General features: G+C 42.7%; 1 protein-coding gene across 2 annotated transcripts; it reads left to right on the top strand.

Annotated features, from left to right (window-relative positions):
• The first annotated feature begins 1,131 nt into the window (after positions 1–1,131).
• Positions 1,132–23,856, top strand: LOC124044040 (interleukin-1 receptor type 1-like). Of its 2 annotated transcripts, XM_046363368.1 has the most exons (11): positions 1,132–1,559; positions 2,076–2,154; positions 19,341–19,560; positions 19,829–19,997; positions 20,263–20,440; positions 20,689–20,751; positions 20,846–20,981; positions 21,159–21,298; positions 21,428–21,571; positions 22,387–22,545; positions 22,633–23,856. In XM_046363368.1, the coding sequence occupies exons 2-11, from the start codon at positions 2,088–2,090 to the stop codon at positions 23,070–23,072; spliced, it is 1,716 nt and encodes a 571-aa protein (XP_046219324.1). In that variant the 5' UTR covers positions 1,132–1,559; positions 2,076–2,087; the 3' UTR covers positions 23,073–23,856. The 2 variants fall into 2 exon arrangements, with proteins under 2 accessions (XP_046219324.1, XP_046219326.1); XM_046363370.1 differs by lacking the exon at positions 2,076–2,154.
• The last annotated feature ends 3,311 nt before the right edge of the window (positions 23,857–27,167 follow it).

The raw sequence follows: 27,167 nt of genomic DNA, 5'->3' as shown, positions 1-27,167 counted from the left end.
AGGTCAGTCCAGCTGTCAGTCTGCCAGGAGCTGTCAGCCCATGGGTCAGAGCTGCCAGTCTGCAAAGCTGCCAGTCTGCAAGGAGCTGCCAGGAGGAGCTGCCAGTCTGAGGTGCTGCCAGCCTGCATGGAGCAGCCAGAGCTGCCAGCCTGCATGGAGCTGTCAGCATGAAGCAGCCAAGCTGATGCAAAGAGCCAGTCTGCAACCTGCCAGTCTGCAGGGAGCCAGTCTGCCAGGATCCACCAGTCTGCCAAGATCCACCAGTCTGCCAGGATCCACCAGGGTCCGCCAGAAATGCCAGTCGGCCAGGATCTGCCAGGACTTCCAGTCGGCCAAGATCTGCCAGTCAGCCAAGATCCATCAACCTGCCTGAGCTTCCTCTCACTCCTGAGCTTCCTCTCACTCCTGAGCCTCCTCTCACTCCTGAGCTTCCTCTCACTCCTGAGCCTCCTCTCACTCCTGAGCCTCCTCTCACTCCTGAGCCTCCTCTCACTCCTGAGCCTCCCCTCAGTCCCTGAGCTTCCCCTCAGTCCCGAGCTTCTGCCTCAGTCCCGAGCTTCTGCCTCAGTCCCGAGCTGCCCCTCAGTCCCGAGCTGCTCCTCAGTCTAGTGGGGTTCTGGGTGAGGACCACTAGGCCATGGTCGGTGGCGAGGGTGGACTATTCAGGGACGCGAGGAGAGGGGACTGGGACATTGATTGAGTGGAGTCCACGTCCCTCGCCGGAGCCGCCACCATGGCAGATGTCCACCCGGACCCTCCCTATTGTTTTGAGGTGCGTTCGGGAGTCCGCACCTTAGGGGAGGGGGGGGGTTCTGTCACGCCCTGGTCGAAATATTTTGTGTTTTGTGTTATCTTCATTTATTTGTTCAGGCCAGGGTGTGACATGGGTTTTTGTATGTGGTGTGTATGTAGTGGGATTGTAGCTTAGTGGGGTGTTCTAGGTAAATCTATGGCTGTCTGAAGTGGTTCTCAATCAGAGGCAGGTGTTTATCGTTGTCTCTGATTGGGAACCATATTTAGGCAGCCATATTCTTTGGTTGTGTGGTGGGTGATTGTCCTTAGTGTCCTTATTCTGTGTTAGTTTGCACCAGTTTAGGCTGTTTCGGTTTTCATTACGTTTATTGTTTTGTTGAGTTTGTGTTTTGATTCGTGTTACGTTGTTTGATTGAACATGGATCTTGGTCCGACTCTCCTTCACCACTAGAAAACCGTAACAGTATTTGGCTAAAGTGTATGTAAACCTCCGACTTCCGAATAATACGAAATACTGTGACACCAGGTTGAGTTAAGATAGGCCTACAATACTAACCTCACAAAATGAGTAGTAGAAGCAGAAAGTAGAATAGTCCACCTGCATCTAGCTGAGTGGGCGGCTTGTAGTGGAACCAGGCATACGATGTGCTCCCTGAGACGTAAAGTAGGCTAACGTTACTCATATAGGTTAAAAGTTCCGGGAAGGGGATTTCCGCCAAACCATTACTCTTGTAGACCAAATGAGGAGACGGTGTTTATTCCACTGACGCAAAATAAAGCACAAAGCATCAAACTACATTGCTAAGGTAAGTTTGCCTGCCAAATGTACAAACTATTATTATTTAATTTAGAATGTATTAACTTAATTATGGTTTCTTAATAACAACATAGATAAATGTGGCCAGTGTGGTTAGTAATAAAGACTCACTGACATACAGAGGCGCACTGAGAGAGTAGCTCTCTGATGGAACAATGTGTATGGCCTAATGAAAGGATTTTTTGCTAAATAACAGTAGGCTTACAATTCCCACTAACTGAAGTGTGGGTTCAGTTCAGTGCTGACTGGGGCTGTAATTTCCTTGGGTTTTCATTGGCGTGTTTTTAAACGCACTTTGTCTTGCGGCGCATTATCTGTGTTTCATTTCCCTATACAGCTGGGAAGTCTTCGAGGAGTTGGTTTAAAAGACAGGATATTTCTCAAGAGCCAGCGGTGTTTTCGCTTTGTGTTTGCGAACGACCGCTAATAGCCTATTTCACAGAGTTTAAGAGATTCATTTTAAAGTTGTGTTAAATGTGATGCGAGGTCTATTTCTCTGTCTCAGATTCGGAACATCATGTTGTGGGAGTTCTACATTTGCTTTCTCAATATGACTCTGTTGCTCCACCTCTCCCTTGGCCAAGGTAAGTCAGGATGAAAGCGATTACAGGGAAATAGTATAGGCTAAAATGGGTAGAACTGAACAGTAGCACTCAGCAGCCACTCAACAGAGTGTTATTCAGTTGGAATAACAGGTTGGTTTGAGTGAGGGTACATTCACATGAAACAAAAAAACAGCAAAACAGCTGTTTTGAAATAACAATCCCCTATAGAAAATACTACAGTTTACTATAGAATTCTGTAGTAATCTATAGTAAACTGTAGTACATTGTAGAAACCTATACACACTAGTAACCCTCGACCGTGTAGTGCTTACTATAGACTTGTCGTATACTGTAGAGTACTATACTACACAATATACTATCCCTCGATAATGTGTAGTACTTCATTTATAATTGTGTTGTATACTGTAGGAAACTATACTCCATCCACACTGTAGTATCCCTCAATTGTGTAGTGCCTACTATAGAATGTTGTCATATACTGGAGAATACTATACTACTCACTAGTATCCCCCTTTGATCGTGTAGTGCTTACTATAATATTTTTTAGTATACTGTAGAATACTATACTACCCACTGTAGTATCCCTTGATCATGTTGTGCTTACTTTCGAATGTTGTAGTATACTGTTTAGAGTACTGCACGCTGTAGTATCCCTTGATCACATAGTGCTTACTTTAGAATGTTGTAGTATACTGTTTAGAGTACTGCACGCTGTAGTATCCCTTGATCACATAGTGCTTACTTTAGAATGTTGTAGTATACTGTTTATCCCTTGATCACATAGTGCTTACTTTAGAATGTTGTAGTATACGCTGTAGTATCCCTTGATCACATAGTGCTTACTTTAGAATGTTGTAGTATACTGTTTAGAGTACTGCACGCTGTAGTATCCCTCGACCACATAGTGCTTACTTTACCATTTTTTTTACTGTAGCTTCTAGCTTTGTCGATGCCGTGTTGATTTGAACGTGCTGTCCCTGGGGAGCTCATGCTGGGAATTTCTTCAGAGGTTCCCTTTCGATCAATTTAGTAGATTACTGTAGAATACTATACTCCACACTGTAGTAGTATCCCTTGATTGATTTATTTTATTTTACTACTTCAAAACACCATACAACCACATATTTGGATACAATTCATTTATACATTTGTCAAGAATAATGCAAAAAAAGTTTAAAATGTATTTCCAATGTGTTGCTAGTTCAAACATTACACATTTACAGCTAACCCTCATGAAAAAATACTATACTATGATACTATGGTCTTAAATACTGTAGTATTACTATATTAATATACTGTAGTGTTTACTGTAGTATTTTTGCGGCCATGACTGTAGTATACTTTAGTATCAATGTAGTGTTTTTGCAGACATTACCATAGTATACAATAGTATTCACTGTAGTGTTTACTATAGTGTTATGCGGACTTGACTATAGTATACTGCAGTATTTACTGTAGTGTTTGTATGTACATGACTGTAGTATACTGTAGTATTTACTGTAGTATTTTTGCGGACATGACTAGTATATTGTAGTAACACCTGCCGACTAGGTTTTTAAAATCTTTTTAGGGGGTAGATTAGCTTTAATATTGCAGATGGATTGTGGCTTCCATCAATGTAATTGTCTTTATCATTTGTAAATCCTGCATATATATATATTTGGACAAACCTATGCAAGGGTCTGCCAAGAGTGTGCAAAGCTGTCATCAAGGCAAAGGGTGACTACTTTGAAGAATCTCAAACATAACATATATTTAGATTTGTTTAACATTTTTTTTGGTTACTATGTGTTTCCATACGTGTAATTTAATAGTTTTGATGTCTTCACTATTATTCTACAATGTAGAAAATAGTTTTAAAAATAAAGAAAAACCCTTGAATGAGTAGGTGTGTCAACTTTTGACTGGTACTGTATATTGTATATGTATACATGTATATGTGTATGTGTATACATATGTATGTGTGTGTGTGTTTTCCTTTATTATTTTCCCCTAAACCTACCACCCCTACCCTAATTGGAGTAAACTAATGGACAACAACACTTAAGCTTCTACTTCCAGTTCTTACATACTATATACATTTTATGGACACAGTATATTTTACAATTGTTATCTTTTTTTGTTGGTCCCATCCTTCAGCTACCCTCAGTGCCATCTATCTTTGAAGACCATATAGTTTTGATTTTTTACATATATTTTTCAACTGTGCTGTTTCACAAAAGTTCTGAACCTATATACATTTTACGGACGCAGTATATTTTACATGAGTTATCTTGTTATTTTTAGTCCCTGTCTGAACACCATCCCGTTTTGATTTCTATTTGCCATATTTTTCAACTGTGCTGTGATGTTTCACAAAAGTTCAGCACCTTTCTATTCTCATAGTTTCTAAAGATTGTAAATTAAAGAAACATTTTTGCTAAGAGTATCATTATATTATTGATGGATTGACTATGACTTTTGTTGCCCTCCCAATTCATTATATAAATAGGCCCTGTTAATTTGATCTGACATGGCGTTCCAAATTAAATGGAATATTTTTTGCTCATATATTTAAAAAACAAGTCGCAAATAAGTCAACTGGGATATGAGTAAAGAGTTAATCTGAGGGATTTTTCCTTTCCATGATAGTAAGATCTTATCTATTTTTGCTAATCTTCTATTAAAACATATTTTAGTGAGATCATTTATTTATTTCAGGATATGAATACTGAGTCTGTCCACTTCACCGTCAGACCATTTTATTGGTGAACTACACGGTAATGTAAAAGTTGTATTTTTTTAGTGATCCAATACGTAATATTGTACACTTTGGTTGTAATCCAGAGAGGTTAGAAAAAGTATTTACATCCTCTATGAGGCTGTGGAGGGATCCAAATTGTGGATTTAAAAGAACATGAATCAGCATACAATGACACCTTTGTTTTTATAGACCTTGATTTCTAGCTCCTAGATATTATTGTTGGATCGGATTTGAATAGCTAACATTTCGAATTTGGTCAGCTAAAATGGCACAACTACCAGACTATGCCAGTTACTGTTTAATGAGGGGAACACCTCAACCAGAACGAGACACACGGGTTTGTGACAGGCAGCATATTGAGTTTGGTCAACAGTCCTGAGCAATGCAACGGACCATACAACACCTTATCAAAAATCTAAACGATTCCTCCTGCGAGGGCAGGGGCTGGGATAAAAACAATATATAGGACAAAACACACATCACGACAAGCGAGACACCACAACACAACATAAAGAGAGACCTAAGACGACAACATAGCATTGGTAGCAACGCCACATGACAACAACATGCGAGCAACACAACATGGCAGCAGCACAAAACATGGTATAAACATTATTGGGAACAGACAACAGCACAAAGGCAAGAAGGTAGTAAACATTATTGGGTACAGACAACAGCACAAAGGCAAGACGGTAGAGACAACAATACTTCACGCGAAGCAGCCACAACTGTCAGTAAGTGTCCAGGATTGAGTCTTTCAATGAAGCGATGGAGATAAAACTGTCCAGTTTGAGGTTTTTTTTGCAGCTCGTTCCAGTCACTACCCACAGCGAACTAGGGATGTGTGTGCTTTGGGGACCTGTAACAGAATGTGACTGGCAGAAATGGGTGTTGTATGTGGAGGATGAGGGCTGCAGTAGGTATTTCAGATAGGGGGGAGTGAGGCCTAAGAGGGTTTTATAAAGAAGCATCAACCAGTGGGTTTTGTGACGAGTATACAGAGATGACCAGTTTACAGAGGAGTATAGAGTCTAGTGATGTGTCCAATAAGGAGCATTGGTGGCAAATCTGATGGCCGAATGGTAAAGCACATCTAGCTGCTGGAATGGATTACTATTGCAACAACACATCATCAGTAGGGTAAAACTAACCTGTCTCTATAAAACTAACCCTCACCTGCCGATCTCAAGGTTTTGCTCACCTGAGGTAGAGTATCTCATGTAGACACCATTTACCAAGAGTTTTCATCTATATTTTTCGTAGCTGTCTATTTACCACCACATACCAATGCTGGCACTAAGCTATATAAAGTTAAGTAACTTTAAAGTGAGCAATTTCTATAGAATTACTTACTACTCATTACCAAGTGAAAATACCTAAAAACAAAGATGAGCTTCTCCTTTAGTCAAATTTATTGCAAAATTACAAGGATTTCTGTTGGATTAATAATTTGATTCATTAGGTGAAACGAAGATATAGGCCTACTCAATAACATAGAAAATAACTATTCTAGTGGTTGTGTGTAGTAGTCTAGTTAGCTCATTTAGAAGAATAGGATTGTCTTTTTCTTCCCTTTTTAACATTACAAGTCACAATGGAAATCGACAACTCTAGGTCTGTTTCTTTGTTGTAAGCATTTACCCATCCTGGAGTCTGAAACCTTGTGGGAATCTGTGGTAGAGAAGAAGAAGAATAATGTAGCTATGACAAACAGAGGTGTTGGGAAACATTGTGGCACTGTTCAACTGACATGGCCAATGAGGAAGGAGCTTACCCAACCGCTTCGAGGCACAGTCAGCCTAGATATTGAATGGCAAAAAGTAATACTATATGGTGCAATAAAACATTAGCAAATGAGTTTGGCTGTAGCAGCTAATGACATTGACACAGGCATGATACTGATGGTAGAGCTGATAGCAGAGCTGTCTGTATCCACCCCCTTCAGGATGTCTTTCTCCATGTGGTGCTTGGCCAGGAGCCCATCAACGGCAGCTTTCATGGTGGGCATTGTCTATTGGTGGTCAGCATGGGGAGAAGCTGTCAGAGGCAGAGGTGTGCTTGGCAGATCTGAAAGAGAGGCACAAAGTTATTTAAATGAGAGTTTATTTCACCTGACAATTCAATATAATTCAAACTTCATGCTGATGATCTGTACAACATGAGACAGATAGCAATACAGTATAAATATATTAAAACATATGGAATATAATACAGATACAGATAATGTGCATGTGGTGGTTTCAAATAATAATTTTACTATTACTGGCTAGCGTGCTCTATTCCTGCATTTCCTGAAACTGTCTGATAAAACTTGCTAGTTGTTATTGTTCTATTTGCTTTCCTCCTCGTTGGTCTGCAGATGCTTGACTACTTGATTATTTTGTTGTGGCTGTAACATTTCATGGACATTGCATTAGAACAGTGGTTCCCAAACTTTTTATAGTCCCGTACCCCTTCCAACATTCAACCTCCAGCTGCGTACCCCCTCTAGCACCAGGGTCAGCACACTCTCAAATGTTTTTTTTTTCCATCATTGTAAGCCTGCCCCACACACTATACGATACATTTACATAACTCTGCAATGTTGGGTTGTATTGGAGAGAGTCTCAGTCTTAAATCATTTCCCACACACAGTCTGTGTCTGTATTTAGTTTTCATGCTTGTGAGGGCCGAGAATCGGCTCTCACATAGGTACGTGGTTACAAAGGGCATCAGTGTCTTTGCAACCACCTAAACCTCCAAGCCAGGATACTCTGAGCGCAGCCCAATCCAGAAATCTGGCAGCTTCTGATTAAATAACATTTTCACAGAAATGCTTGTAGCGATTTCGATGAGGCTCTTGTTCAGATATCAGTAAGTGGACTGGAGGCAGGGCATGAAAGGGATAATGAATCCAGTTGTTTGTGTCATCCATTTTGGGAAAGTACCTGCTTAATTGCGCACCGATCTCTCTCAGGTGCTTTGCTATATCACATTTAAATTTTTATTTATTTTTAGCCCCTTTTCTCACCAATTTCGTGGTATCCAATTGTTAGTAGTTACTATCTTGTCTCATCGCTACAACTCCCTTACGGGCTCGGGAGAGACGAAGGTCGAAAGCCATGCGTCCTACTGAAACACAACCCAACCAAGCCACACTGCTTCTTAACACAGCGCGCCTCCTCCGGAAGCCAGCCGCACCAATGTTTCGGAGGAATCACCGTGCACCTGGCTACCTTGGTTAGTGCGCACTGCGCCCGGCCCGCCACAGGAGTCGCTGGTGCGCGACGAGACAAGGATGTCCCTACCGGCCAAACCCTCCCTAACCCGGACGACGCTAGGCCAATTGTGCATCGCCCCACGGACCTCCCGGTCACGGCCGACTGCGACAGAGCCTGGGCCCGAACCCAGAGTCTCTGGTGGCACAGCTAGTGCAGTACACCACTGTGCCACCCGGGAGGCCTTGTGTGTGACTTTTAAACTACTTTTGTTCACAAAATATGCAAGCATAGGTATACATATTTGTATTTTGTATTTATCATAGATCCCCATTAGCTGCTGCCAAAGCAGCAGCTACTCCTAATGGGGTCCAGCCAAATTAAGGCAGTTTATAAAATGTTAAAAACATTACAATGCATTCACAGATTTCAAAACACACTGTGTGACCCCAGGCCCCTACACTACCACATATCTACAGTACTAAATCTGTGTGTATGTACATTACGTGTGTGTGTGTGTGCATGCATTTGTCTGTACAATGTCTGTGTTGCTTCACAGTCCCCGCTTTTCCCATAGGTGTTTTATTTATCCGTTTTTAAATCTAATTTTACTGCTTGGGTCAGTTACTTGATGTGGAATAGAGTTCTATGTAATCATGGCTCTGTGGAGTACTGGGTGCCTCCCATAGTCTGTTCTGGATTTGGGGACTGTGAAGAGACCTCTTGTGGCATGTCTTGTGAGGAATGTATGGGTGTCCGAGCTGTGTGCCAGTATGCATGAGTGTCCGAACTGTGTGCCAGTAGTTTAGACAGACAGCTCGGTGCATTCAACATGTCAATACCTCTCATTAATAAAAGTAGTGATGAAGTCAATCTCTCCTCCACTTTCAGCCAGGAGAGATTGACATGCATATTATTAATATTAGCTCTCTGTGTACATCCAAGGGCCAGCCGTGCTGCCCTGTTGTGAGCCAATTGCAATTTTCCTAAGTCCTTTTTTGTGGCACCTGACCACACGACTAAACAGTAGGCCAGGTGCGAAAAAACTAGGGCCTGTAGGACCTGCCTTGCTGATAGTGTTGTAAAGAAGGGAGAGCATCGCTTTATTATAGTTATTATACATACTTCTCCCCATCTTAGCTACTTCTGCATCAATATGTTTTGACCATGACAGTTTAAAATCTAGGGTTACTCCAAGCAGTTTAGTCACCTCAACTCTAGCAATTTCCACATGATTTATTACAAGATTTAGTTGAGGTTTAGGGTTTAGTGAGTGTTTTGTTCCAAATACAATGATTTTAGTTTTAGAAATATTTAGGGCTAACTTATTCCTTGCCACCCACTCTGACACCAACTGCAGCTCTATGTTGAGTGTATCAGTCATTTCAGTCGCTGTAGTAGCTGATGTGTATAGAGTTGAATCATCCACATACATAGACACTCTGGCTTTACTCAAAGTCAGTGGCATGTCGTTAGTAAAAATTCAAAAAAGCAAGGGGCCTAAACAGCTATTCTTAATTCTAACTGTATTATATTTGAGAGGCTTCCATTAAAGAACACCCTCTGTGTTGTGTTAGACAAGTTATAGCAGGGGGCGTAAAGCCATAGCACATACGTTTTTCCAGCAGCAGACTGTGATCGATAATGTCAAAAGTTGTACTGAAGTCTAACAAGACACAATCATTTTATCATCACTTTCTCTCAGCCCAATCATCAGTCATTTGTGTAAGTGCTGTGCTTGTTGAGTGTCCTTCCCTATAAGCATGCTGAAAGTCTGTTGTCAATTTGTTTACTGTGAAATAATAATAATATATGCCATTTAGCAGTTGTCAAACACCATTTTTTCCAGAAGTTTACTAAGGGTTGGTAACAGGCTGATTGGTCAGCTACTTGAGCCAGTAAAGGGGACTTTACTATTCTTGTGTAGCGTAATGACTTTATCTTCCCTCCAGGCCTGGGGGAACACACTCTCTAGTAGGCTTCAATTGAAGATGTGGCAAATAGAAGTGGCAATATTGTCTGCTATTATCCTCAGTAGTTTTCCATCCAGATTGTCAGACCCTGGTGGCTTGTCATTGTTGATAGACAGCAATATTTTTTTCACCTCTTCCACACTGACTTTACGGAATTCAAAAGTACAATTCTTGTCTTTGATAATTTGGTCCAATATACTTGGATGTGTAGTATCAGCATTTGTTGCTGTCATGTCATCCTTAAGTTTGCTTATCTTTGAAAAACTCTTTAAAGTAGTTACAGTGCCTTGCGAAAGTATTCGGCCCCCTTGAACTTTGCGACCTTTTGCCACATTTCAGGCTTCAAACATAAAGATATAAAACTGTATTTTTTTGTGAAGAATCAACAACAAGTGGGACACAATCATGAAGTAGAAAGACATTTATTGGATATTTCATACTTTTTTAACAAATCAAAAACTGAAAAATTGGGCGTGCAAAATTATTCAGCCCCCTTAAGTTAATACTTGTAGCGCCACCTTTTGCTGCGATTACAGCTGTAAGTCGCTTGGGGTATGTCTCTATCAGTTTTGCACATCGAGAGACTGAAATTTTTTCCCATTCCTCCTTGCAAAACAGCTCGAGCTCAGTGAGGTTGGATGGTAAAAGTGCAATATGTGCCATGTAAGAAAGCTAACATTTAAGTTCCTTGCTCAGAACTTGAGAACATATGAAAGCTGGTGGTTCCTTTTAACATGAGTCTTCAATATTCCCAGGTAAGAAGTTTTAGGTTGTAGTTATTATACGAATTATAGGACAATTTCTCTATACGATTTGTATTTCATATACCTTTGACTATTCGATGTTCTTAAAGGCACTTTAGTATTGCCAGTGTAACAGTATAGCTTCCGTCCCTCTACTCGCCCCTACCTGGGCTCGAACCAGGAACACATCGACAACAGCCACCCTCGAAGCAGCGTTACCCATCACTCCACAAAAGCCGCGGCCCTTGCAGAGCAAGGGGAACAATCACTCCAAGTCTCAGAGTGAGTGACATTTGAAACGCTATTAGCGCGCACCCCACTAACTAGCTAGCCATTTCACATTGGTTACACCAGCCTAATCTCGGGAGTTGACAGGCTTGAAGTCATAAACAGCGCAATGAAGCATTGCGAAGAGCTGCTGGCAAACGCATGAAAGTGCTGTTTGAATTAATGCTTACAAGCTTACAGACTGCTCTATCAAATCATAGACTTAGTTATAACATAACAACACACAGAAATACGAGCCATAGGTCATTAATATGGTTGAATCCGGAAATCATCAAAACAAGATGTTTTATTCTTTCAGTGAAATACGGAACCGTTCCGTATTTTATCTAACGAGTGGCATCCATATGTCTAAATATTCCTGTTACATTGCACAATCTTCAATGTTATGTCATAATTACGTAAAATTCTGGCAAATTAGTTCGCAACGAGTCAGGCTACCCAAACGGTTGCTTATACCCTGACTCTGCATGCAATGAACGCAAGAGAAGTGACACAATTTCACCTGGTTAATATTGCCTGCTAATCTGGAATTATTTTAGCTAAATATACAGGTTTAAAAATATATACTTGTGTATTGATTTTAAGAAAGGCTTTGATGTTTATGGTTAGGTACACGTTGGAGCAATGACAGTTCTTTTTCGCGAATGCGCACCACATCGATTATATGCAACGCATCTAAGTGAGTTTCAGAGATTATCACGACACGAGGCGAGACCCAGATGCAGACACAGGAGGCAGATGGTTGGAGTTTGAGATGTTTAATAATCCAAAAAGGAGTAGGCAAGAGAATGGTCGTGGACAGGCAAAATGTCAACACCAGTTCAGAGTCCTTGAGTGGCAGACATGCTTGAGGTCAAAGCAGGCAGAATGGTCAGGCAGGCGGGTACAGAGACCAGAACATGCAAGGTTCAAAACCGGAAGGACGAGGGAAAGGAGAATAGTAATGGCAGGATTACGGGGAAAAACGCTGGTTGACTTGGAACATACAAAACGAACTGGCACAGAGAGACAGGAAACAGAGAGTTCAATCTTGGTTTCATCAGATCAGAGAAAGTGGACCCCTGCCTTTTGGCTGACCCATATGAGGTATCAGGCTGGCTGAAAAAGGAGTTGTTTAATGTTGAATCGGTGAAGGTAACCCGAAGTGGACTTGTGATTATTTTTTTGTGTTTCTTCCACCCAGAAGGAATGGCTGCTCCGCACCATAAGACTGGGGAAAATACCTGTTACTTGCTTTGCTCTCAGGAACAGGGTGCCATTGAAAGGATATATTTATTTATTATATTTGTGTATCGTCTAAAAACCTTAATACAAAAAAAGAAAGGAGTGATTACTGGGGTGGTGATGAGGGTGGTGGTGGATCAACTGATAAATGGAGATAAAAATGGAAATGGGGTGTCGAAGTAGATTGATGTCAAGTGCAAACAGAGTGAGCCAAGCGCCAGACTGAGTTCTCGAGGTGAAATGGAAGTGAATGAGGGCAAGTTAAGTGAGGTTTAAGTTGTGGTGAAGATCTTGGAACCTGAGCCTAGCATCAATGGACATGATAAAGAAGAATTTGGTCCAGTAGGAGTGACATTTTTTGGAGGAAGTGGATCTTTGTCTTTCTGGGGATCCATTTGTGGTGAATCAGTGAAGGTAACATATACTGGACTTGAGGACGCGGGCGCTCCATTTCACGCAACTTGAGTCAAGATCTATTTCTTGCTTTGCTCTTAGGAACAGGGCACCATTAAAATGAGTCATTTCTGGGGTATCGTTAAGTGTGGAGGTGGAGCAATTGAAGTTGAAGATTCCTGGTGTTTGTGAGATAGTCTTCACCCAACAAAGTAATGTTAGGATATATCAGTTATCCTTTTAGAGCTTTTGTGACGAATCCACTGCACTGTTTCCGGTGCAACGTTTATGGTCATGTCGCAGCAGTTTGTAGGAGGGAGATTCCAAGATGGGAAGTGTGGTAAGTGTGCAGGATGGTATGAGATAGAGGCTTGTGTAGTTTCAGTGGATATAATTGTGTCAACTGTAAGGGTGCCCATATTGCTGTGGATTGGAAGTGTCAGGTGTGAGAGTGGTAGGCTGAGGAGGCTAGAGTCAGAGTAGTGCAGGAGGTGTCGTACGCTGAGGCATTGAAGAAAGTAGAGGAGGATGGGTCAAATGTGAGGGATCCTGAGAGGATCCCTGTGAGTAGTAGATCTGTGCCAGCACTGAGGGATAAGCCAACAAGTGATATCTGCTTCTTAGCGTTTTTAGTAATGGTTATCTACTGTACCGCAGAAACGGAATGTCAATCTCAGAAAATAGATGTTGTGGTGTCGGCTGCAGGCAAGTATTTGGGTATACTAGATTTGACTTCAGAAGAGTTAGTTTGTGTTGTGTGGTGGTGGCCTGTCCTCCCAGGTTGTTGGCATGGTGCAACCCTTTGATAGGGTCAAAGTAGTTTTGTTAGCTTTATATTGTTTGCTTGCCATGTTATGCTATGTAGCCATTGATACATTGGCCTGCTATAGCTTCGGCCTATCATGCCGCATGCTATTGCACCCCCTTTCTGGCCATTTGTTGTTTACTCCTGCTATATTTAAAATCAAATCAAATCAAATCCAATTGTATTTGTCACATACACATGGTTAGCAGATGTTAATGCGAGTGTAGCGAAATGCTTGTGCTTCTAGTTCCGACAATGCAGTGATAACCAACAAGTAATCTAACTAACAATTCCAAAACTACTGTCTTATACACAGTGTAAGGGGATAAAGAATATGTACATAAGGATATATGAATGAGTGATGGTACAGAGCAGCATACAGTAGATGGTATCGAGTACAGTATATACATATGAGATGAGTATGTAGACAAAGTAAACAAAGTGGCATAGTTAAAGTGGCTAGTGATACATGTATTACATAAGGATGCAGTCGATGATGTAGAGTACAGTATATACGTATGCATATGAGATGAATAATGTAGGGTAAGTAACATTATATAAGGTAGCATTGTTTAAAGTGGCTAGTGATATATTTACATAATTTCCCATCAATTCCCATTATTAAAGTGGCTGGAGTTGGGTCAGTGTCAATGACAGTGTGTTGGCAGCAGCCACTCAATGTTAGTGGTGGCTGTTTAACAGTCTGATGGCCTTGAGATAGAAGCTGTTTTTCAGTCTCTCGGTCCCAGCTTTGATGCACCTGTACTGACCTCGCCTTCTGGATGATAGCGGGGTGAACAGGCAGTGGTTCGGGTGGTTGATGTCCTTGATGATCTTTATGGCCTTCCTGTAACATCGGGTGGTGTAGGTGTCCTGGAGGGCAGGTAGTTTGCCCCCGGTGATGCGTTGTGCATACCTCACTACCCTCTGGAGAGCCTTACGGTTGAGGGCGGAGCAGTTGCCGTACCAGGCGGTGATACAGCCCGCCAGGATGCTCTCGATTGTGCATCTGTAGAAGTTTGTGAGTGCTTTTGGTGACTAGCCGAATTTCTTCAGCCTCCTGAGGTTGAAGAGGCGCTGCTGCGCCTTCTTCACGACGCTGTCAGTGTGAGTGGACCAATTCAGTTCGTCTGTGATGTGTATGCCCGAGGAACTTAAAACTTGCTACCCTCTCCACTACTGTTCCATCGCTGTGGATAGGGGGGTGTTCCCTCTGCTGTTTCCTGAAGTCCACAATCATCTCCTTAGTTTTGTTGCATAGCTTTACCTTTACCCATTTAAATGCATTTGATTATTGTCATTAACAGACCATTTAATTATGTATGTTCTGGTCTTACTCTGTCTTACTCCATACCAATTCTCAAAAAGTCTAATGTCAACAACTTTCAATCATTCCCTGCCATGGAACATCTCCATTATCTGAATCTGTAAAGGCTCTTAAAGTTAACTGCATCTCTGCCACTGCCTGCACTTTAACTGGAGTCCCACAGTAGATTCACATCACCACAATCTTGTATCTGAACAATATTGTGTGACAGGCTAGGAACCAAATTTTAGGGGAGAACATTCAGGAAATGTTTACAATGGAAAGGGGGATACTTAGTCAGTTGTACAACGGAATGCCTTCAACTGAAATGTGTCTTCCGCATTTAACCCAACCCCTCTGAGTCAGAGAGGTGCAGGGGGCTGCCTTAATCAACATCCACATCTTCACTACCCAGTGAACATTTGGTTAACTGCTTTGCTCGGTGGCAGGACAACAGATTTTTAACTTGTCAGCACAGGGATTCAATCCATCAACCTTTCAGTTACTGGCCCAACGCTCTAAACACTAGGCTACCTGCCGGACATGTAGAGTGTCTGCAAGCGAAGGAATCTGAGATGTGGAAATGAAGGTCATGGTAAATGTTAATGAAGACTGCGAAGTGTTGCAACTGTGGTGGAAGGCATGAAGCTACATCTTTGGAGTGCCCGACAATTGTGAAAGAGAATGAGGTTGCCAAAGTCAGGGCTGTCCAGAACATTTCATATGCAGAGGGTGACAAAAGGGTGGAGGGAACGAAAGGTATTTCTGAGGACTCCATGGTATTGGAAAGGCCGTCAATACAGCCTGCAGAGTTGGCTTCCCTCCAGCAGGATCCAGGGATGTTAAGTGTAAAGAAGGTGGACTTTGTGATTTTTATGGCAATGGGGATCAATGTCACAGATAAAGTAGAGGGAAATTCCAGGAAGATGGACATTATTGTGGATTCAGCAGAGCGGTTACTGGGACTAAAATATTTGTGTGTGTGTGTGTGTGTGTGTGTGTGTGTGTGTGTGTGTGTGGTGTGTGTAGGCTGTACGGCGTCGTTGCTGTTTTATTTCTGAGCAACCATTTTGTGACCATGCTGTCTTGAAGAAATGTTTGAGGTGTGGTCGATTGTTCATAATGGTATGTGTTGTTAGACAATAAGTGAGTTTATTCATGTCACAATATTCGAGATGTTCATTCTGTAAAGCCACTTCAATAATGTCTTTGTGGTTTCATTCAATTGGTTTGTTTGGAGAGGCTTTGCTGGTTTGAGGTCCAGGCATTTTATTGGCAGCGCCCTCCAGTACCCGCCTCTACTGTTTCCCTTTAATGGGCCTTGAACCTGTCTTACGTTTAGATGTTACAATTGTAATCAAATGTTTATATTTTTGCTAAGGTGTTGTCTGGTCCGTTCCACTGCTCAGAACTGTTGACCCAAATTAATAGGCGACACACCTGTGTCACACACCTGTGTCACACACCTGTGTCACACACCTGTGTCACACACCTGTGTCGGCAGGTGTTACTACAGTCATGTCCGCAAAAACACTTCAGCAAATACTACAGTCATGTCCGCAAAAACACTTCAGCAAATACTACAGTCATGTCCGCAAAAACACTTCAGCAAATACTACAGTCATGTTCAACCATTTTGAATAGAGAAAAATAATCATTCTCCTGTTATGTGTTACTGTGTGTATCGCAATGAGCATGGGAAAAAAGGAAGAAAACCAGAGAATTATCTGAGGAGGTCCGACACAAGGTTGTAGCCAAGCGTGAACAATCTCAAGGCTACAGAGACCTTGCTGTTCCTGTTTCCACCGTATGTAATGTTGGCCCATGCCACTGTAGCCAACCTCCCTGGATGTGGCGGCAAGAGAACTTGATGGAAGATTGCAGCGAAGGATTGTTTGGATGGTGGAGAAAGCACCTCCGTCAACTGACACCCAGATTCAAGCTGACCTTCAGACACAATGTACAACAGTTTCAACTCACACCATCCGTCACCAACTCAATGAAAGGGGGTTATTATGGTAGGAGACCCAGGAGGTCCCCACTGCTGAGATAAATACATAATAAAGCCCAACTGCAATTTGCCAAAACACCTGAACATGCCAAAATCCTTCTGGGAGAATTTCCTGTGGACTGAGACCAAATTAGAGCTTTATGGTAAAGCACACCATCTCTATGTTTACAAAAAACAACATTAATCCTTCAAAGAAAATAACACCTTCCCTATAGTCAAACATGGAGGAGGTTCAGTGATGTTTTGGGATTGCTTTGCTGGCATCATGAAATCAGGATAATACCAAGGCATTTTGGAGGCATTGTGGAGCGCAATGTCGGACCCAGTGTTAGAAAGCTGGGTCTCTGTCAAATGTCATGGGTCTTCCAGCATGAAAATGAGCCCAAACACACCCAGCAAAGGTTCAAGAGAAAATGCTGGACTGTTCTGAAGTGGCCAGCAATGAGTTCAGATCTAAATCCCATTGAAAATTTGTGGAGAAGGCACTCTTCAAATCTGTGAGAACTGCAGCAGTTTTCACAAGAGGAGTGGGCCAAACTACCAGTAAAGAGGTTCAGGAAACTCATCAATGGCTATAGGAAGCACTTGATCGCAGTTATTTTGACCAAAGGCTGTGCTACCAAATATTAAGTCTAGCGTGTCAATTTTGTCAATGCCCTTTCTGTTTATTTTCTGATTTAAATGGATATATTAAGTTCTGAATCAAAAACAAAGGTTCTGTTGTCAAGCCCTGACCTTAGAGCTTTTCATGTCTCTATTTTGGTTTGGTCAGGGTGGATTTGGGTGGGCATTCTATGTTCCTTTTTCTATGTTTTTGTATTTCTTTGTTTTGGCCGGGTATGGTTCTCAATCAGGGACAGCTGTCTATCGTTGTCTCTGATTGGGAACCATACTTAGGTAGCTTTTTCCCATAGTGTTTTTGTGGGTAGTTAATTTCTGTTTAGTGTTTGCACCTTACAGGACTGTTTAGGTTATTCTCTTTGATATTTTTGTTATAGTGTTCAGTTTTAATAAAGAAAGCATGAACACTTACCACTCTGCGCTTTGGTCCGAAGATTCCTCATCTTCCGATGACGAATACCGTTACATCTGTGAAATTAACAGTTGTGGAGCCCAAATACTTAGTTCAATTTGAACTTTTTAGGGAATATTGTGTTGCGTGAAAAAAGTAAAACACTACCGTGAATCATTTGTAAACTGCAATCAGTTATTGTTATTAAGCACTCGGGCAATCTCAGTGCAAGAAGCATCACTGCAGTCCCTGGTTCAAATCCAGGCTGCATCACATCTGGCTGTGATTGGGAGTCCCATAGGGTGGTGCACAAATGGACGGGTTAGGCCATCACTGTAAATAAGAATTTGTTCTTAACTGACTTGCCTAGTTAAATAAAGGTTATAAAGCAGCCGTCCACGACCGGGTGGCCCATGGGGCGGTGCACAATTGACCCAGCGTTGTCCGGTTTAGGGAGGGTTTGGCCGGCAGGGATATCCTTGTCTCATCGTGCACTAGCGGCTCCTGTGGCGGGCTGGGTGCAGTGCATGCTGACATGGTTGCCAGGTGTACAGTGTTTCCTCCAACACATTGGTGCAGCTGGCTTCCCGGGTTGAATGGGCATTGTGTCAAGAAGCAGTGTGGCTTGGTTGGGTTGTGTTTCGGAGGACGCATGGCTCTCGACTTTCGCCTCTCCCAAGTCCGTACGGGAGTTGCAGCGATGAGACAAGACTGTAACTACTACCAATTGGATACCACGAAATTGGGGAGAAAAAAGGGGTAAAATTATTATTTAAAAAAATAAAGGTTATAAAACTCTTATCGGTAACTTGTACATAAATTATTTCATTTTTCAAGGCTTTATTAACATTTTCAAATGTGGGGTTTAATTTAGGTGTGTAAATTGATGTAATATGTTTGACTTTACTGTTTCTGTCATGGGAGACAGGTGGTATCATGCTGTCTTTCTCTCTCTCTCTACCCCCCTCTCCCCTCCCCCTCACTTAGTTTTGAAAGGCTCTCTTATTAAATGTTTGTCTCCTTCTATACATCCTGTCTCCCTAAATGGGGTCTAAATCTGAAATGTGCGTCAGAAGAAAGGCTGATTGGTTTGCCCTTCTTTTTATGCATGTAGACAGATATTGCAAACATTAAGGTCAAGCAACCTCAAAGTGTAACAGCAGCAGTTTCATTTCCTGCTTGGAGTGCCTTGAAAAGTGCTCTACATTGGTATTTTACTGTCAATGCTCAATATAGATTTGCTCTAGCATAAATAGCTACTACTCTTCATCAGTGGCTAACAGTGATTTGTTCAGGAACCACTGGAGGGTCACAGCTGATGGTTTGTGGGTTGCAGCTGACTGGCCATCGAGTTCCAGTTTTCTCAGCGAGTCATATACTGCTAAACCTCAAGCCTATACTGTTTTAAGTACTCCTGTCCTCCTCATTCTAAATTGCCCCTGAGGGAATTGATGGTCGTATTGAGTTGACATAAACCAGTAAGAACAACCTCTTCATTGTGTCATCCAGAACACCAGGGGGCCGTAGAGGTCCACCACATCAGTGCAGGTCACTTCTTCCAGCTGAAGTGTAGTGATGACTATGACGCTGAGGCCCGAACCGCTGTGACCTGGAGTAGAGGGGGGAACCAGACCCTTAACACGACTTCTGGGGTGGAGGTCAGAGGGGAGGTTCTGTGGTTTCTACCTACCCACACCTCCCATAACGGACACTACACTTGTGAGAGCAAGTAAGAAACCTTTCTAGGTTACTGTATGTAGTTGAGAAAATGCCTTTGTTAAAGCATATCATCATATTTTAGTTCCTAAAGTGATTTCAAGAATGTTTGGAGATAATTCCAATATCGCACACAGATTGAATCAGGATGATTGGTATGAATCAGTCTTCACTTTCCAGATCCTAAATGTATTAATGTCTCACATTAATAATTCTCAACTTTATTGTTTCAATAGTAAATGGAGAGCACTGGTCATATGTTTATGTGTGTTATGACACAGGTACCCCACTGGATCGTGGGAGATGAAGTTTGTTTTGTCTGTGGACCCTGGACCCTGTCCTGTCCCAGCTGAGAACAGGACTGTATCCCAGGGGATGAGTGAAGTGGTGTTCTGCAGACAGCAGGATGTCCTCAGTCTAGACCCCACAGCACACATCCGATGGTTCAAGGTAAGAGCAGGCGCCCATCTAGACATACCCGTGCCATAAGGCCTGCATTACAATGTCATAGTAATGACATAAAAAATGTACTGAACAATCATAAGAGCTGACATCAGCTTATGACAACGGGCATGATACCTTGTGTCATTGCTGTCAAGTACTCAAAATTGGTAATAGAAAAAAACATTTGGGATAATTGGGATAACATTTGGGATAATTAGATAGGATTGCGTGAGCTAAGTTTGACATACAGCATCTCTGATGGGATATGCAGGACTGTAGTCCTGTCGACAAGCATGGAGAGACGATTATTGAAGAAGATTGTCCGAAGAGGCTCCGGTTGGTCAATGCTACTGAGAGCCATGCTGGAGTTTATACCTGCCTGGTAGAGTTCTCTCTGCAGGGGAGAAACTACACCGCCACCCACAGCACTCAGCTTAAAGTCAACAAAGGTAAAGCTAAACCTCCGTTTCAATTTTATGCCATGAGCATATATTTCTTCTGACCACACTTTCTGTGGCTGCAACCGAGAGTGAAATTGTAAGTTGTTTATATTTTCCATTTATTTGTTATTCTCTGTTTGCTACAATTCGGTGATTTGTATCTCTGTAAGGATTGGAGCGTTTCTGTTTACCTGTACGTTATCGATACAGCTTTGTTTGACTATCCTGCCATACCTGTGTGGTCTTTGTATTGGCAGAAAATGTCCCGTTGAAACCCCAAGTAACCTATCCCAGAAAAGAAACCTTTACGGTTGAACCAGGTGAGAAATGAGGACATCGTGCTTTTTAGGAGATAATACTAAAAATGGCCATGACACAGCCTCTGACTCAAGAGTGTTTTCTGTTTGACGGCAGGCTCAAGAGTAGAGCTGGTGTGTTCAGCGTTTCTAGGGGTTGGTGAAGGTACAGAGTCAGAGAGCTCTATGTTCTGGACGGTAGATGGAAGACATACTGACCACATAGAACAGCTCAACGTGACAAAGACAACGATGTGAGTACTCTTTTAAAACTGTAGTATACGCTCTGTATCTCACTCAGTCTGTGTGTTTGCAGAGGTGTGTGCGTGCTTGCGTGTGTGGGTACACATGCGTGTGCATGAGTATGTGTGTAGAGCTCTGTCCTACACTGTGACTGTGACCATCTCACTCTCTCACCACCTGCACCTCAGCCTTCCTAGGAGTAGTGGGGTCTATGGCCGGTCCACTCTGTCTATCTATGAGGTCCGTCCTGAGTTCCTCAACGTGACCATCAGCTGCATCGCCAGGAACGCCGTGGGTCGAGACATAGGGTTTATGTGGCTCCAACCAGGTAGGATCCCAAACACAGTCCTAAGTAACATGGAGGACTTAAAATCACCCATAAGTCTGTTTGAACAGGACGTTGGCCATGTCATTTGTGAGAGATTTGATTTAAAGTGCTGATTTCCTTCCTTTCTAGCCAATCACAGTGGTTTCTACACATGCCTGTGTCTCTGCCTGGCCTTTTCTATGGTCGTTCTTGGAGTATCGATGTGCTGCCTCTTTAAAGTGGACCTGGTGCTGGCCTATAGGAGACTCCTCCCCCTAGTGTCCAAAAAGAGAGGTGCGTAAACAGATCCTCCACAATCACATAAGATTCCTGGCTCTAAACCTGAAGGCTTTGGCCATGTTCTAAATATGTATATTTATTATGGATAAAATGTTTATATTCTCTTCTCCTTCCCTCCTCTTCTCCTCCTCTCTTCTCCTTCCCTCCTCTCTTCTCCTTCCCTCCTCTCTTCTCCTTCCCTCCTCTCTTCTCCTCCCCTCCTCTCTTCTCCTCCCCTCCTCTCTTCTCCTCCCCTCCTCTCTTCTCCTCCCCTCCTCTTCTTCTCCTCTCTTCTCCTTCCCTCCTCTTCTCCTTCCCTCCTCTTCTCCTTCCCTCCTCTTCTCCTTCCCTCCTCTCTTCTCCTTCCCTCCTCTCTTCTCCTTCCTCCTCTCTTCTCCTTCCCTCCTCTCTTCTCCTTCCCTCCTCTCTTCTCCTTCCCTCCTCTCTTCTCCTTCCCTCCTCTCTTCTCCTTCCCTCCTCTCTTCTCCTTCCCTCCTCTTCTCCTTCCCTCCTCTTCTCCTTCCCTCCTCTCTTCTCCTTCCCTCCTCTCTTCTCCTTCCCTCCTCTCTTCTCCTTCCCTCCTCTCTTCTCCTTCCCTCCTCTCTTCTCCTTCCCTCCTCTCTTCTCCTTCCCTCCTCTCTTCTCCTTCCCTCCTCTCTTCTCCTTCCCTCCTCTCTTCTCCTTCCCTCCTCTCTTCTCCTTCCCTCCTCTCTTCTCCTTCCCTCCTCTCTTCTCTTCCCTCCTCTCTTCTCCTTCCCTCCTCTCTTCTCCTTCCCTCCTCTTCTCCTTCCCTCTCTTCTCCTCCTCTCCTCTCCTCTTTACTTCTCCAGCACCAGATGGAAAGCTGTATGATGCCTATGTCAGTTATGTCCATGGTGATGGGTTGTCCAGGGCAGAGATGTTTGCTCTGCAGGTTCTACCTGAGGTGTTGGAGAGACGATACGGATACACACTTTTTGTCAGTGGCCGGGATGACCTCCCTGGGGAAGGTACACACACACACACTTTGATTTATATGAATGTTGATCTACTGCATTGTCCCTGTTCACAAAATAAAGTCCCATGTTTCTCTGTAGCGATCCATGATGTCACCTCAGAGACAATGCGGAGAAGCAGACGACTCATCATCATCCTGTCAGCCCAGAGTGCATCCCCTCTACACCCCAAAATGGATCCTGAGGACCAGTTACCACTGCACCAGAGCCTGCAGGACTGCCCTAGCTACGACCAGCAGATTGGCCTGTACGACGCTTTGATCCAAGATGGCCTCCGGGTTGTCCTGGTGGAGATAGATGGCAAGGTGGACTACACTTCCCTGCCCAAGTCACTGCACTATATCAGGAGGAAGCAGGGAGCTCTGAGGTGGAGGAGGCCCAGCTCTGGAAAGAGCAGCTCCACTGCATCCCCTAATGGCCACTTCTGGAAGTGTCTGAGATACCACATGCCCTTCAAGCCCAAAGGGGCTCTGAAACCACAGCCAACACCTGGGATAAACTGTAGTATAGAACTGTATTAGTCATGTCTCTATTAGACATTATCTGACAATGTTTATATTGATGTATTCACATGGCTATTATGCCTATGGCTGGTGAGGCCAACCCTGATCCTGGAACCCTTGAATTGTTGAATTATAGATTTTTTTAAATATTTGAGATACCAATGTGATCGAGTGTCCTAAGAATTGTACAAGAGCACTTGTGCATATTGAGAGGCTTTTTCTTGTAGCAATCCGGCCTACAAGAAACAGTTACACTCCTCCTGAATAGAGTTTTGCTAATTTTGCTCATACTTTTCTCATACTAGTTCCAGTGTAATCGAGTGTCCTCTAAGAATTGTGCAAGAGCACTTGAGAAGCTTTTTATAGCAGTAACAGAGTTATTTGTGTAATGTGTCAGTGCAATGGTACTGGTACAGCTGGCCTGGCGCTATGCTGTCTCAGTATAAACAGGATATCATCTGGATGGTTTGGAAACAGCATGGTCTCAACCAAGGTTTCCACTGACTTAGTAATCTCTAAATGGTACAGTAACTACATCTGTTTTGTCTTGTTTTTATTATATAACTACTGTACTTTATTAGTTCACTTTACACTGTACATTTGATAAATTATGAAATGTGATGAACTGGACTATTTTCTTCCAATAGTTCCATCAATAGTTGCTGAATATAATGATAGATGTGTTCGAGACCTTTAAGTTAATTAAGTTTAATTAATGTTTGCCTCTGTGTGCATGTTTGAGAAAGAGTGTATGCTCTTGTGAATGCTGCATGTCAATTAAAGGTGTGTGTTTGATGGGTTAGATGAGTGATTAATATCTGATTAAAATCATGAAACCATAATCTCTAACCAATACACCTCCCTAGAACTAAGGTGTCATGAGGTTGTAGGATTAGATCACTGATCTAAGGGACAGCCTGTATGTATTTGTATGTTGTATTTATAATGGATCTGCCCAGGCAGCAGCTACTCTTCCTGGAGACTGGCAGAATTAAGGCAGTTATACAATTTTAAAGACATTGCAATACATTCATAACAGATTTCACAACACACTGTGTGCCCTCAGACCCCTACACCAGTACCACATATCTACAACACAAAATCCATGTGTACGTGTGTGTTATCATGTGTGTGTATGAATGTGTCTGTATCTATGTTTGTGTTGCTTCACAGTCTCCGCTGTTCCATATGGTGTATTTTTATCTGTTTTTTAAATCAGATTCTACTGCTTGTGTCAGTTACCTGATCTGGAATAGAGTTCCATGTAATCATGGCTCTATGTAGTACTGTGTGCCTCCCATAGTCTGTTCTGGACTTGGGGACTGTGAAGAGACCTCTGGTGGCATGTCTTGAGGGATATGCATGGGTGTCTGAGCTGTGTGCTAGTTGTTTAAACAGACAGCTCGGTGCTTTCAACATGTCAATACCTCTCACAAATACAAGTAGTGGTGAAGTCAATCTCTCCTCCACTTTGAGCCAAGAGATTGACATGCATATGTTTGCTCTCTGTGTACATCCAAGGGCCAGCTGTGGGGCCCTGTTCTGAGCCAATTGCAATTTTCCTGAGTCCCTCTTCGTGACACCTGACCACACGACTGAACAGTAGTCCAGGTGTGACAAAATGAGAGCCTGGAGGATCTGCTTTGTTTAATAGTTCTGTTAAGGCAGATCAGCACTTTATTATGGACCGACTTCTCCCCATCTTAGCTACTGTTTTGCTAGCACAGACTGGAATAGGGTACTGGGATTCTTCCGATGGCATTGAGGAATACACCACATCAGTCACTGGCTTTATCAATAAGTCCATCGAGGACATCGTCCCCACAGTGACTGTACGTACATACCCCAACCAGAAGCCATGGATTACAGGCAACATTCGCACTGAGCTAAAGGGTAGAGCTGCCGCTTTCAAGGAGTGGGACTCTAACCCGGAAGCTTATAAAAAGTCCCGCTATGCCCTCCGACGAACCATCAATCAGGCAAAGCATCAATACAGGACTAAGATTGAATCGTACTACACCGGCTCCGACGCTCGTCGGATGTGGCAGGGCTTGCAAACTATTACAGACTACAAAGGGAAGGCAAGCCGAGAGCCGCCCAGTAACACGAGCCTACCAGACAAGCTAAATAAATCCTATGCTCCCTTCGAGGCTGAAAAATGCATGAGAGCATCAGCTGTCCCGGACGATTGTGTGATCACGCTCTCTGTAGCCGATGTGAGTAAGACCTTTAACTTCTTATGGTACAGGGGACGCTTGCCTCCCACTCTGCCAAAAGCCAGGGAAAATGCAGCAGCGCGGCAAATTCAAATAAAATTATATAAAAATCAAGCTTTCATTAAATCACTGAATACTAAATTAAAGCTACACTCGTTGTGAATCCAGCCAACATGTCAGATTTTAAAAAGGCTTTTCGGCGAAAGCATAAGAAGCTATTATCTGATGATAGCACAACAGTAAACAAAGAGGGTAGCATATTTCAACCCTGCAGGCGCTACACAAAACATAGAAAATAAAAATATGCCTTACCTTTGACAAGCTTCTTTTGTTGGCACTCCAATATGTCCCACAAACATCACAATTGGTCCTTTTGTTCGATTAATTCCGTCCATATGTATCCAAAATATCCATTTATTTGGCGCGTTTGATCCAGAAAAAAACAGCTTCCAAATTGCGCAACGTCACTACAAAATATTTCAAAAGTTGCCTGTAAACTTTGCCAAAACATTTCAAATGACTTTTGTAATACAACTAGGTATTTTTAAATGTTAAAAATCAAACAAATTGAAGACGGGTCTATCTGTGTTCAATACAGGAAGACAACAAACCAAGCTACTTTTCATGTCTTGCGCAACTCTCAACAGTGTTACGCAGTTCCTAGATGGCCGTACTTCTTCATTGCACAAATGAATAACCTCATTCAAATTCCAAAGACTTGTGACATCTAGTGGAAGCGGTAGAAACTGAAAACAAGTTCCTAAGAAATATCGTTTCCCAATGAGAACGCACTGAACAGACAGAGACCTAAAAAAAAAATCTGAACGATTTAGTCCTCAGGGTTTTGCCTGCTACATAAGTTCTGTTATACTCACAGACATGATTCAAACAGTTTTCTATATGCATATCTTATATTCTTGGCATTAGTAGCAGGAAGTTGAAATTGGGCACGCTATTTATCCAAAAGTGAAAATGCTGCCCCCTATACCTTAAGAAGTTAAACAGGTCAACATTCACAAGGCCGTGTACTCCGAGCATGCGCTGACCAACTGGCAAGTGTCTTCACTGACATTTTCCATCTCTCCCTGTTTGAGTCTGTAATACCAACATGTTTCAAGCAGACCACCATAGTCCCTGTGCACAAGAACGTTAAGGTAACCTGCCTAAATGACTACCGACCCATAGCACTCATGTCTGTAGCCATGGCTGGTCATGGCTCACATAAACACCATTATCCCAGAAACACTAGACCCACTCCAATTTGAATACCGCACCAACAGATCCACAGATGACTGTCACGCCCTGACCATAGTAAGCTGTTTATTCTCTTTGTTGGTTGGGGCATGATAGTGACTTGGGTGGGTCATCTAGGTGAAATGTATGTCTATGGTGGGCTGATATGGTTCCCAATCAGAGGCAGCTGTTTATCATTGTCTCTGATTGGGGATCATATTTACGTAGCTATTTCCCCATTGTTATTCGTGGGATCTTGTCTATATTTAGTTGCCCGAGTGCACAACAGTAGCTTCAGGTTTCGTTTGATTGGTTGTTTGTTGTTTTGTTCAGTGAGTTTCGCTTTATTAATATTATGTGGAAATCTATGCATGCTGCGCCTTGGTCTACTCATTACGACGAACGTGACAATGATGCCATCTCTATTGCACTCCACACTGCCCTTTCCCACCTGGACAAAAGGAACACCTATGTGAGAATTCTATTCATTGACTACAGCTCAGCGTTCAACACCATAGTGCACTAAGCTAAGGACCCTAGGACAAAACACCTCCCTCTGCAACAAGATCCTTGACTTCCTTATCCTCAAAGTGGCAAGGGTAGGTAACAAGACATCTGTACATAGCCCCGCTATTGTTATTTACTGCTGCTCTTTAATTATTTG

The sequence above is a fragment of the Oncorhynchus gorbuscha genome, linkage group LG09 (genome assembly GCF_021184085.1).
Source record: "Oncorhynchus gorbuscha isolate QuinsamMale2020 ecotype Even-year linkage group LG09, OgorEven_v1.0, whole genome shotgun sequence".
Taxonomy (NCBI): Eukaryota; Metazoa; Chordata; class Actinopteri; order Salmoniformes; family Salmonidae; genus Oncorhynchus; species Oncorhynchus gorbuscha.
Note: the sequence above shows the minus strand (reverse complement) of the source record. Positions and strands in the feature narration are given on the sequence as shown.